At 41.9% G+C, this 13088-nt stretch overlaps 1 protein-coding gene across 1 annotated transcript in view; it reads left to right on the top strand.

The window, feature by feature from the left end:
* Positions 1-13088, top strand: part of LOC135104948 (bromodomain-containing protein 7-like) — a 192221-nt gene that overhangs the window by 58660 nt on the left and 120473 nt on the right. The window contains 1 exon segment of the mRNA XM_064012763.1: positions 1290-1469. Coding sequence (XP_063868833.1) covers positions 1290-1469 — 180 coding nt within the window.

The raw sequence follows: 13088 nt of genomic DNA, 5'->3' as shown, positions 1-13088 counted from the left end.
TGGTACCTTGACTTAAGAGTTTAATTCATTCCGTGAGAGAGCTTGTAACTCAGTTTGCTTGTATGTCAAATCAATTTTCTCTATTGAAATAAATTGAATTGCCATTAATCCATTCTAGTCCCCCAAAAAAACACCCAAATTTTTTTTGTTACATGTTTTTAAATACAGGAAACTTTTGATATAACAAACCTCTTTTTAATGAATTTCTAGTATAACTCTTTAAGGTCATCGTACAGTTGTTCTATTTTATGAAACTTCGCAGATTATGGCATATTTCAAAATTATTGAATGCTTGCTTTATTTTACGAACATCCTAGGTCTTAAAATGTGTGAGAATTGGCTGACACACAGTCATACAGTTTGAGAGATGAATTGTAGCTGTGTGACAGCCAGTGAGTGACCTTGACATTGGCTGATGATTCTCTCTCTCTCTCTCTCTCTCTCTCTCTCTCTCTCTCTCTCTCTCTCTCTCTCTCTCTCTCTCTCTCTCTCTCTCTCTCTCTCTCTCTCTCTCTCAGCAGCTGTTGAAACTACAAAAAAATTTTTTAAGTGTTTTAGGGTTACCTGTTAAAAGGGGATAAGTAAAGGAAATGGATATGATGTATTTCAAGTATTTTTCTATTGTGTGATTATTTTATTTTATTTATTTTTTTTTCTGTGTGCTATCTTATGTTTGTGAAAAGTTGCTGTTGTATATACTATGTAAGATATGAAGTGCTCAGAAAAGAAAAGGTGAATCCACCACCAAAAGTAGTGGATTTTTGGTAACACTGGAAGTGTGCTCCTTTCCTCTGTTATCTGATTGCAAGTTTACCTCTTTGTTACTGAAAAGAGCAGATAAATATTGTAAGTCAAATGTAACTTTCCCAGCTTCTGTGCAACAAGCTGATTATGGATTGCACATTAATAAGTAATGGAGAGCCATACTTGCCACCACAGCTCAGCTGTCACCTAGTAGCTTCAGCTTGGTTTCTTGTTATTGTACTTTGTAATATAAGTTTTTTTTTACTATAGTTTCAACATTTCTGTATGTGGTTGCCTATTAAAACTATCCTATCCATATCAATAAATGGCAACTTCTTCACTATTCATATCAAATTTTGTATTAAAAGTACTTTTCAACAATACTTAAAGAAGAGAATTGTCATTTGCAGTGTTTTTATAGTGTTTTGACCATGCAAAAAACTTTAAATGTGTTTTCTCAAAATATACTTTTAGCAAGATTGCTCTCGCAACACCTCATAAATTACAATGGTTGTAAGATTAAAACAATTTTTTCTGATACACAGCAATTACTGGAGCACCTGTTAGGGCTGCTGGAGAAAAGGGATCCTCAGCAGTTCTTTGCTTGGCCAGTGACTGATGCCATTGCTCCTGGGTACTCCTCTATTATATCTCAGCCCATGGACTTCTCCTCCATGAAGACAAAAATTCAGGAGACTTCCTACACCTCTTTGAAGCAGTTCCAGGTAATGTATGATCTGAATGAGAGTGAATTATTCTCAGAATTTCATTGCCTGTTTAACCTGAACAACCCTAGCAACAATATTTTGCTGTTCTCTTGATATATACCTCTCAAAATTATTGTATTGATTTTCAAAATTGGATCATTCTAGTTTATTTACTTAGGTACCCTTTTGCTAACTTTCTTTGATCACTACACAATGAATGTGAAGTGGCAACTATCTATGAGGAGGCTAGAGGTAAGGCAAGTTTGATGTGATAGGAAAGTTTTGAAAGTGAGTTGAAAAAGAGAGAGAGAAGGCAATAGGGTATCAAAAATAGTTAGAAGGCAGAGTGGAATGCAGTAAAAAAGTGAGCTCATGGTGACATGGGGGAAGAATGGTATGGCATAAGAGGAATGGATGGTGAGATGAGAGAGGTGAATTAATTGTGAAGTGAATTAATAAGCATAAATAACTGTTACTGAAAAAAAAAAGGTGTGCATATGGTGTGTAATTGCAAAGGATGAGATGTCATAAAAAGTTTATATAGAAAACAGGAATCAAGTAAAAAGTTTTGCTTGATGTAAAGCTGACTGGAGGTGACAGGTAGTGTAGGAAGCTGACAGAAAAATTTCAAGTGTGTAAAAAAATGTTTTGGAAGATATGAAAAGGATGTCAGAAAAGAAAGAGAGCATGAGAGCACAATATTGCAGGATACTGATTGAGAAGGATATTGTTAAAGAGAAATTTCTATATTCTATTTAATATTGTATATTCATTGTAATGAATGTAGAAAAAAAACAGTAAGTTTTAGATTGTTACAATAATAGAATTTTGAGCGAGAGTGAAAAATAAACATTTTTGGTGGTGCTGTGTAGATGCAAATTCTTTATGCACTTGACTTGCATCAACATATTCGAAGTGGAAGTCAGTATCTGGTAAATTGCAACATTTACACATATGTAGCCAGCTACCCATAACAAACATTTGCCAAAAAAAGATAAGTTAAAGAAAAAGGAAAACAGCAACTGTCTCATTCATCCCCTCCCCCCGCTGCTTAATCACCTGACTAACTACCATTGTGTGCAGCGAGATAATGCAATATAAAATGAAGGAAGTAGTAAGAATGAATGAGAAAAGAATAATGAAAGAGGGGAAGAGAGATAGAGAGATGAGAAGAGAGACAAGCCAGGGAAGAGACTTAGATGCATCCCGATCATGTAGGTACAGTAAAGTCCTTCTTATCCAGCATCAACGGGACCGCCGACATGCCGGATACTTGAATAGAAGTGAAATTATGTTCACAATCACCACCCTATACTCACGCATCTTACCATAACAAAGATCAGCTGATCTTAATCAGCAGCTGATCTGATCAGCTGCTTAAGTGTAAGCACAACACTTTCTACACAACACCTCTTTTCTACAACTTTAGGCATGATGAAGGCGTCAGGCGATAAACAGTGCACACACGGGACTGAGTCACTGAGTAAACACAGTGCAGTGGGCCGCGGGTGGCATGAAGCAGTGTGCTCTGGTGGCGAGGGGACAAAGTATGCCTCGTGCTGGAATTTTAATCAATTTTATGAGTACACATTGATTTTTTACTGATTTTAAGGCTCGAGGAAAAATGTGCCGGATACTCAAATGCCGGATGAGAGGGATTTTACTGTACTCAGCTTGGAACTCCTAAGATAATATTTGCCCAGTCACTCATATTCCCCACATAAATTTCCTTACTTCCCCTTATTTATTCAGTTTGAGTCACATTCAGTATTTAGTAGAAGAGTTGCTCTTGATAATGAAGTAATCACTATTCATCTAGCTCCCCTACTTTTGATTATTATAATTTTCAGAAGTAAAGTGTTTTGTTCGTGTAAGACCACGCAGGGAGCAGAGTGTGGACAGGTGTACATATGCATGTATGTCGCTACACTCCCCACCCCCTTCCTTGTTCCCCCCACCCTTGTAGCAGAGTGAGAGAGAGTGTGGTGCACTTTCCCACATTCAGTCACTACCCGGTGCTCAGACGGAGCAGACATATTGAGACAAGCAGCAATATCTGACAGAGACTGAGGCAGAATAAGAGTTAGTTGGGTCAGTTGCATTAAGGGAATGAGTGAGTCATTACCTCAGCCATATATGTGTTATTACTTGTTATAACTTTCTTCCTAGACGTGGTTGTCAGTTCTTTCGCAACTGTGGATGTTAATTGTTGTCAGAGTATTTCCCTTGTCTGTAGGTGGTAAAACAGACTGGCAACCTCAATTAATGTGACCTGGCAATATGACTGTTGTAAAAAGGGTGCAGGAGTCACAAGGGACCTTGTACACCCATATTTGAGCCCTGCATTGATTCCATGTAGGAAGTGGTTCAGGGAAGCTAGTCCAGGTGCTACAGCTTTGTGAAGGGGCTAGGAACCATGGTTGTAACAGAAATTGGCGACCTCTCCAGGATTGCTGGAAGTTTCATCACCACGTGGGGGAGACAGTTTGTTGTTTGTTTCATTGTTTTGTGTGTGCCCACATTCAGTGTAAGCCATGGAGGGCAAGGCTGGTAGCAGGGGTGACTCGAGACCTGAGTCCCATGCCTCTGCTGGAAGCAACAGTGTAGATTTAGCCCAGTTTGGTGTGAGGACACCAAACTGGACATACTCACATAGCATCCATGAACGGTGTAGCCCTGCCTGCAGTTTAGGTGGCTTCTCCCAGACCAAAGGCATGTCTGAGAAGATGAGATTTAAATTGGAAATGAGGAGAATGGAGCTGGAGGAGGTTAGAAAAGCTAAGAGATTGGAGGCAGAGGAGAGAGAATTAATAAGACTTGAATTGGAAGCTGAGGAAAGGAGATTGAAGACTGAGGAGGCTAGAGGGGCCAGGAGGCTTGAAGCCAAGAGGGAAGCTAAGAGGCTTGAAGCCAAGGAGAAGACCAGATTACTTGAGCAGGAGAAGGAAATGAGATTACTTGAGGCAGAGGAGGCAAAGGTATATGAGAGGGAAGAAGCTGAGAAGAATAAGATAGTTGAGTTGGAGAAGACTCGAATAAAAGTTAATTCACCTCATGGCTTGAGGAGAGGAGGAGTGAAGGAGGATACAGTAGAAAGCCAGATGGTGAGGAATTTGAAGTTGATTCTTGAGTTTGATGAAAAGGTGACAGAGTGGTTTAGCAGATTTGAGAAGAAACTCTCAGAATTTGATTAGACTCAGGAGAGATGGATTGGCCTTGTTGTCAATATGTTGAAGGGTAAGGCCTTGGAAGTTTATGATAGGATGTCAGTAGAGGATTTGGAGGATTATGAGGAGTTTATGGCTGACATCCTAGGAGCTCATGAACTGGAGGCATATGGGCCACAGTTCCGTGGAGGAAAGAAAAGGCCCTGTGACTCATATCTTGAAATGCCCACTATCTGGAGGAAACATTTGAAAAGTGGATTGCTAGCAAGCAGGCGACCTCTTACCTTGAGTTAAAGGAACTCATGGTAATGGAGCAGTTTATTAACATGGCCAAGGAGTTAGTACCACTGTTCTATGAGAAAAAATTTAAAAGCCTTAAGGAGGCCGTGATGTGGGCGGATGACCACGTGTTGGCACACCAGCCTGTGCCATGGTGTATTGGTGTATGTCTGGTGGCCCCAGTGATGTTGTGTCTGGTGGTGCAGCGCCAGCTTGTCCGGGAGTCCACATTTTAGTAGTGACTTTGGGAATAAGTAGGGACGAGGTAGCCCTGTTGGTAATAAGTCTCTGCCCAGCCCATGACAAAGACAGTCTGGGAGCATGTAGCACAGCACTCCCCATTATAGCATGCAGCCCACATGTTATTGTAGAAATACGAGACAGTTCAAATTTAATTGTTCCAAATTAATAAATACCACTGCTTCCAAGACGCCCCTAAAGCCAGTGGTTTTGATTGTGTCCCAGGGCCAGGACCAACAGAGTGATGAAGTCTGGGCTGTATTTGGTTGTGAGGATGGAACGGCCATTGTGGCTGCCCTCTCATCTATTGTTACCTCACTGTCCCCTGTGAGGTCTGAATTAGAATGGTGCTGCCCTTTCTTGTGGCGGGGCACTGTTGAAATTGATGGGGTTACATACCCCATTACGTTTTTGAAAGACACAGCTGCACAGCAGTTGCTGTGCAGGAATGTGACTGTGAGGCAAGTTGCCTCCAATCAGCCTGTACAGTGCTAGGGAATTGGTGCCATGGAGATTAGGCTGTCATGCCTGCTAGTGACTGCAGAGGTGCAGGTGGCACTGGCAGAGGACCTACCAGTGTCAGGGGTCGATTTCCTTCTTGGGAATGACTTAGCAAGTGGAAGAGTCAGTGTGTAGTCCCCATTCGCAGACACTGACCTGGATGTGGAGGTTGCTGAGAGTTCCGACTGTTGTTGTTATTTGCCCTAAGGTGAGGCAAGCACCCTGGCATCAGGTGCCCGCAGGTTCTGTCATTCCTTGGGTCAACTGCATTAAGGTAGGGCCACCACAAGAAGAGTACAGAGTTTGTCTTGATGCTGCAGTTGGGGCAAAGTGCACAGAGGCCTGTCCCACTGCTGGCAAGGGTTTTGACTTGTCAGAGATGGACTCATCTTTGAGTCAGTGTGCTGAGGCTGACTGCAGAATCACAGAGCCACCGCAGAACACACCTGACTCTGTAGAGAGTGTTGCTGAGGGTGAGGATGGGGTGATTAGTTTGAGTTGTTTGTTTGATGGCTCACCTCACCCTATGAAGCCTCTCGGAGGTGTTGCTTGGGTTGATTTGTCACCTGGCCTTAAGACTGGATGCCGGTACTCAGTCTAGGCCCCAGCCAGTTGTCTCTGGTGTGTCAGGGGTTGCTGTTGAGGGCAGGGAGACTCCTGATTCTGCTGGGGAGGTGGGAGCTTCCTCTCCTGCAGGGTGCACCAGATGTGGGGAGCAGGCTTGCTCCCCTGCCAGGACCAGACATGGTGGGTGTTTGCTCACATTGGTGAGCCACCCATACCAGCAGCTGCTGCAACAACTGTCAGTGTAGTTAAGGAGAGTTCTGTCCCTCATGTATGTGTTGCCCCATTATTTGTCAAGGCAGGAGTGGATGGCAAAGAAGTTGAGGATCAGGGAGAGTTTGTTGAGAGCAACTATGTTATGAATAGCCAGTGGAGGTTTGATGCTCTATTTTGATGTACCATCCAGAGTTAAAAGGGCATGGGTGTTGGAAGCATGTAGCAGCCTGGTGCTTGGTCATTTTGGAGTCAGGATGACTTGGGAGCACTTGGCGCGGGTTTGGTGGTTGGGTGTGGTCACATTTGTTGGACATAACCATATGGGTTAGGCTGGCAAACCTGATAACCTCTCACCTGGGGCATTTCTCAGTTGTGTTATGGCTGGTGTTGTTTCTCCTAGTGAGGGGATTGTTTGTAATGTTGCTAACCTGATTCCTCCTTCCAGGGCGAGTTGTGATGTTATTAGCGCAAGCGTTACTGTGCTGCATTTAGACGCAGGGCTGTGTAAGCTTGCTGGTGATAGTGTGTTGCTTGCCACTCAGTGTTGCTGGGACTTTGTTTGGCCAAGCTGTTAGTACTTGTCAGGTGCTGGGCCCAAAAAGTGTAGTGTTTGATGATGAATGTCAGCTTCCTCTAAGTGACAAGGTATCAGGTATGATGAGAAGTGAATGCACATGGGAGCAGTTGCTGGGACCAGTGGAGCTGGCCCAGAGGCATGTTGGCTGGGCTTATGTTGGAGCTGGGGTTTGTTGTTTTGTGATGACCATGTGTGTGTGTGTTTGGCTCCGTGTATGGGGATGTGTGTGCTGTGTCCTGGAAAGTAGCTGTCAGCTCATTGTGGCAATACCTGTGTTATCAAAGAGCTAGTGAGAGAAGTGCAGAGTAATAATAGTTCTGCATCTGACAGTGAGACGCAGGCTTGGTTGTGTCATGTCTGGGAAGAATTTTGTTTTGTTAAGAGCAGCCAGATGGCCCCTCTTAGTTTTGCCAAGGAAGTGGCAGTTTTAATTTGTTAGTTTTATAGGTGTGGCATGGAGACTCCACGGGGCCAGGAGTGGACAAGTGGGAGTAATGGTGTGTGTGGGCAGTGCAGGCCTAAGTGAGACTAGTGTTTGGCCAGGAAGTATTTTGCCTGGCCCTGCCATGATGATGATGCACCAGGAGACTACAGTCCCTGGTGAGCTCATTGCATGGTGCAAGGATGCAGGGATCTCATTGTTGCATGGTGACTGAAGTTTGTACGGTATGGAGAAGATACAGATGGAGTAGAGTGTGTAGTGAAGAGAGGAGTAGAGGTGAGAGTTGGCAGAGAAGTAGTGAAGGCAGGGGACCGAGAAGATGATAGAGACGGAGAAGTGACCAGAGTCATAGTAGACAATGGAGCTGCTGTAGTCACTGGAAAAAAAAGATGACTAAGATACCCTGCAAAAGAAAGCTTGCACACCATTGTAGCAGAGGAGACCACAGGTCTTGGCATAGTACCAGAGACAGGTCTGGGAGGAGGAGAAAGAAGAAGCAGCAGTCTGAGTTGGAGGGCCAAGTGGGAGCCCAGTTGTGTTCAGTTGTGTAGTAGTTAATTATTTCAGTGCTGTATTAATCTTTGATGTTTTGTGGTGAGTTTACACCCCTTGCTTGGATCTGCTGATGTGCTCAATTAGTTATGTGTTGATTTTGAATTTGTTGTTTCCCAAATTTTGCATATCTTCTGAAAATTTTTGTTTATGAGGGGGCGTGTTGTGTGCAGTGAGATAATGCAATATAAAATGAAGGAAGTGGTGAGAACAAATAAGAAAAGAATAGTGAGAGAGAGAGAGAGAGAGAGAGAGAGAGAGAGAGAGAGAGAGAGAGAGAGAGAGAGAGAGAGAGAGAGAGTGAGGCCAGGGACAAGACTTAGACATGACCTGATGATGTAGGTACTCAGCCTGGAACTCCTAAGATGATATCCATGCAGTTACTCATATTCCCCACATAAATTTCCTTACTTCCCCTTATCCATTCAATTTGAGTCTCTTTCAGTATTTAATAGAAGAGTTGCTTTTACAATGAAGTAATCAGTATTCATGTAGCCCCCTAGTTAGATTATTAGAATTTTCAGAAGTAAAGTGTTTTGTTTGTGTAAAACCACGCAGGGAGCAGAGTGTGGGCGGATGTATGTATGCATGTGTTGCCACAAACCCCCCCCCCCCTTTATAGCAGAGTGGGAGAGAAAGTGGTGCACTTTCCCACAGTCAGTCACTACCCAATGCTTAGATAGAGCAGACATATTGAGACGAGTAGTAATATCTGACAGAGACTGAGTTGGGATAACAGTTAGTTGGGTCAGTTGCCTTAAAGGGATAAGTGAGTCATTACCAACCATACACCATGGCCTATTTATATAGAATAGTAGTCGCCATAGTAGTCTGCCAGAGAGTGCAGTTGTATATAACACACTCCAGACCCAGGGAAGTGACTCCTCAGCTGCATGTGTATGCAGACCAAGCTCTTGCACAGTGAGCGGTGAATAATCCTCCTGTGTGTTCATGGGCACTTGTTTGTAGTCATGTCTCTTGTTAGTGAGCTTGTTTAGTGTTAAATGCTACTATGTAAGGCTCCTGGAGGGTGCTTGACTTGCAGAGGACTTAAGTAATTAGCTGTGTAGTGAACTTTACTCCCTCCTCAGGTCCTGACAAGACCTGCTATCCAGAAGACAGTAAATGACACTACTTGGCTTGAGGCCATAAAACGCTGTTGGACAGTGGGTGGATTTGTTACTGAAGGCTGTTATCCGTCAAGGTGTTATACCTCAACCATATAGGTGTTATTGCATGTTATAACTGTTTCTTCCTAGACATGATTGTCAATCCTTTCACAGCTGTGGGTCTTAATTGTTGTTAGAGTACTTCCCTTGTCTGTAGGTGGGTAAAACAGACAGGCCACCTCAATTAGTGTGACATGGCATTACGGCTGTTGTAAAAAGGGTGCAGGAGTCACAAGGGACTCTTGTACACCCATATTTGAGGCCTGCATTGAGTCCACATAGGAGGTGGTTCAGGGAAGCTAATCCAGGTGCTGCAGTTTTGTGAAGGGGTTGGGGACTGTTGTCGTAACACTACCAACTAACCCAATAGTGGATGTGGCCATGGAAGGTAAGGGCAGGACATTTAGTACTCACTGTCAAATAAATACCACATAAAGCCATGAGTGGTCTGAACATGACAAGGGAAGGGGGAGCAGGAATCTGAGTGGGACCAAATCATTAGCATCTACTCAGCGCCACCAAAAATAAATTTTCAATTTCTGCTCAAAATCCCTTTTTGATGGCCACTTTATGGATGCCAATGCTGTTTCCCATGTGGAGGTGGTCTACGAAGACACCAACCTGGGACACATACTTGCAGAACGAGAAGACTGAAGATCTATTGCTGCTTCACCATAACCAAAAACGAGTTACTCAGTGGAAGGTCAAACTGTGATGTAAATGGCAGCAGAAATGTTCCCCAGGGAAAAACTATGAGTAGAACCCAAATACGTCAGGAAACCACAAGTATATCCTCAACAAGTCCAAAGAAACTCACACTAGGCCTGATCTATAAAAAGGCCACTGGTCCGTGACCTATGGACAACCAAATCCTAGTAAGCGAACCTGTGAGGCCTCAAATGAAAGGATTGGTGAGGCAGAAGTGCCTGAGCCCATCTCAACACAGGGCATATCAGTGACTTGAGTGGAGAGTTATCAATGGTCAAAAATGTGAGCCATACTCCACTGGCCTCTTAAACAAGTTACCTCCAGAGAATGGGAGTAAAGAAAAAGCAGAGAAGCTGCCATTTTCTGGACTTCCTGACCCTGGGGCATTTACCTTGACCCATATACATAAAAAGCCCTAAAAGACCTAAATTTACTCCCAGCTAAAAGTATATGCTAAAAGTGTATACAAGAAACTATAAAAGTTTTCTCAAGTTACTTTAAGCTAGGAGTTAAAGTAACATTTAAACTCACTATATGTTCTATGTTTAGCACTTAAGAAAGACCCTAACTGTTTTGCTTTTGCATTTGAATGTCAAAACAGTACATAAAAATATTTAGTATTAATTTATATCTCACTTTTTTTTTTTTAAAGAACTGGTGTATTGACATATTTTATGAGTTTAATAATGTACATGAGGCAAGTTAAAACCAGGAACCCACCCTGTGTATGTCAATACAACAACAATGGTGAGGGCAGCCTGGCTAATCCAAGGAAAGACAGAGGCAGCTCTGTCAAGCTAACTGGATGACACACTAGTTTCTACTTGGTGCAAAATTATTTTCAAAATTCTGCTTATCTCTGCAAGCAGGTGTGGGGATGGCTGAGTTAGGCTGAATGCAATTAGATTTATTAAATTTCACTTGGTACCTGCAAGCAGCTGTGAGATGACTTGGTTAAGTTGGGATGAATTCAGGATTAGTTCAATTGAGGTGCTTAGTGTAGGAAGGGTGAATCTACATTTTTGGCAGTTCTGAGTTTGACTTGCCAGAGCATTCTCCTCACCATTATCTACATGTTGCCGCCAGAATCAAACCATTTCACCTTTACAACATGGTCAAAAATTCCTTTGAATATAGGGATTCATCCTGACTTAATGCTCAAAACTTTGCCACATAGATGGAAGGTGCCGAGAAGAAGCATATTGTAATAAAGGCAAATCTCACATCCCTGGTAGCCAATGGGCGGCAAGGTGCCCTCTGACGTCACGCCACACCTTCCTCACATCCCGCCAAATGCCAGTAGCCAATCAGATGAGAGAGAGCCACTATGCCTGATCTTCCATTTACATTGCAAATGGTTTACTACATCTCCAGAGAAAATTACCTGTGGAATCCACTTGAATGGAGAACACAAGCAGTGATAGTGACCATGAGTCAGGTGGACGTTCCAGTAAGAGAAAGTGTGATCCTCAGACCTGGGAAAGGAATGTAACAAAGACAAAACATAATCTTGGCCATGCCTACACAAGCTATTGGACCAAGAAAGATGTTCCTAAGTGAGAAATTGGCAAGCCCTGCAAGTGCAGGTGCTTTGACAAATTAGGCTTTGAGAAAATAAATGTAATGATTTTCCTCTGCTTTAGAGGCATCAGAGGTATTACTTAAAGACATGAAGGAAGCATGTTTTTGTTTATACCAAAATATTTTCATGATACTCATGTATTGGTAAATACACAAAGGAAGTAGCAGTTTATTGGTAATCCCTGTTTTTGTTTATACCAAAATATTTTCATGATACGCATGTATTGGTAAATAGACAAAGGAAGTAGCAATTTATTGGTAATCCCTGTTTTTGTTTATACCAAAAGATTATCATGACACACATGTATTGGCACGAACAACACTTCACAGAATTAGTTGCCAATTTGCCTTAAACTAGCAAATACTGAGACGCAAATAACTTGAAACAGCATTTTGTTGGATTCGCCCTCACAACTCTAAGGGGTTTGCATGTGAATAACTTACCTCAAATGCCAATATCTGAAAACCTGATTTTGCTGGATTCACCCTTTCAGCACTATGGACCTCAATTGTACTTACTCCCAGCAAGGGACTGTGGGGTGTGTGGGTGAGGTTATTAAGTTGAATGCAAAAAGATAAGTTAAATTCCAGTTACTTGGACTGTGTGGTGACTTGGGTAAAGTTAGTTTGAAGTTAAATTCCAGTTACTTGGATTGTGTGGTGACTTGGATAAAGTTAGTTTGAGTGCAAAAAAGATTTGCTCTATTCCATTTACTCCCTGCAAGGGGCTGAGATGACTTGGTTGGGTTAAGTTAGATGTTGGATTATCTACCACAATAACACACATGATAAACAGGGATCTGGATGAGACTGAAAGGTTAAAGCAAAAGGAGCTAATAAATGAGGTGAAACAAAAAAACAAACAATGAATGGAAGAGGAAAAGAAAAAGTTTTCTGAAGAGTAAGAGATGTGAGAATAAAGAAGTGGTAAATCAAACAGTAAGCAAGGTATGTTATACTAATGTAAATGGATTAATGTCAGCAAAGATGGAAATAAATAAGTTATTAAACAGAACTGCACCAGTTGATGTATTATGTGAGACAAAATAGAAAAATGAATGGGAAACTCCTGACATTGATGATAAATATGATTTATGGATGAGAAATAGAAGTGACAAGGGAGGAGATGGAGTGATCATTCTGACTAAAAAATGTGTTAAAGTGGAGAAGGTAATAAAAAGTGAAGACAAGTCTGAAATTCTATAAGTGATGATTAGAAGTTAAAATGGAATGATAATGAATTACGTAGGAGTGTATGTGTCACCTATGACCAATGCTTGGCAAAAAGAAGAGCATGAAGAGATGTTGGTAGATGTGTTAAAAGATGATGGAAAGTAGTGATATAGTTATTGTTGGTGATTTTAATTGTAAAGAGATAAATTGGGAGACATTGATAACTACTGGAAGTGAGAATTCATAGAATAATAGATTATTAAATTGAGCAGTGGAAAACTTGATGACTCAATGGGTTAATTGTGGTACCAGATTTGGAGAAAGAGATAAACCATCAAGACTTGATTTAGTGTTTACCAAAGACATGGAAATTATTGAAGCTATACACTATGATAGCCCTATAGGTAAAAGTGATCATGTGTTGATGGAATTTAATTTGAAAAATGGAAATGTAATCAGTGATGAAAT

This window comes from Scylla paramamosain, chromosome 11 (genome assembly GCF_035594125.1).
Source record: "Scylla paramamosain isolate STU-SP2022 chromosome 11, ASM3559412v1, whole genome shotgun sequence".
NCBI classification, from domain to species: Eukaryota; Metazoa; Arthropoda; class Malacostraca; order Decapoda; family Portunidae; genus Scylla; species Scylla paramamosain.
This window is presented reverse-complemented; position numbering and strand designations above follow the sequence as displayed.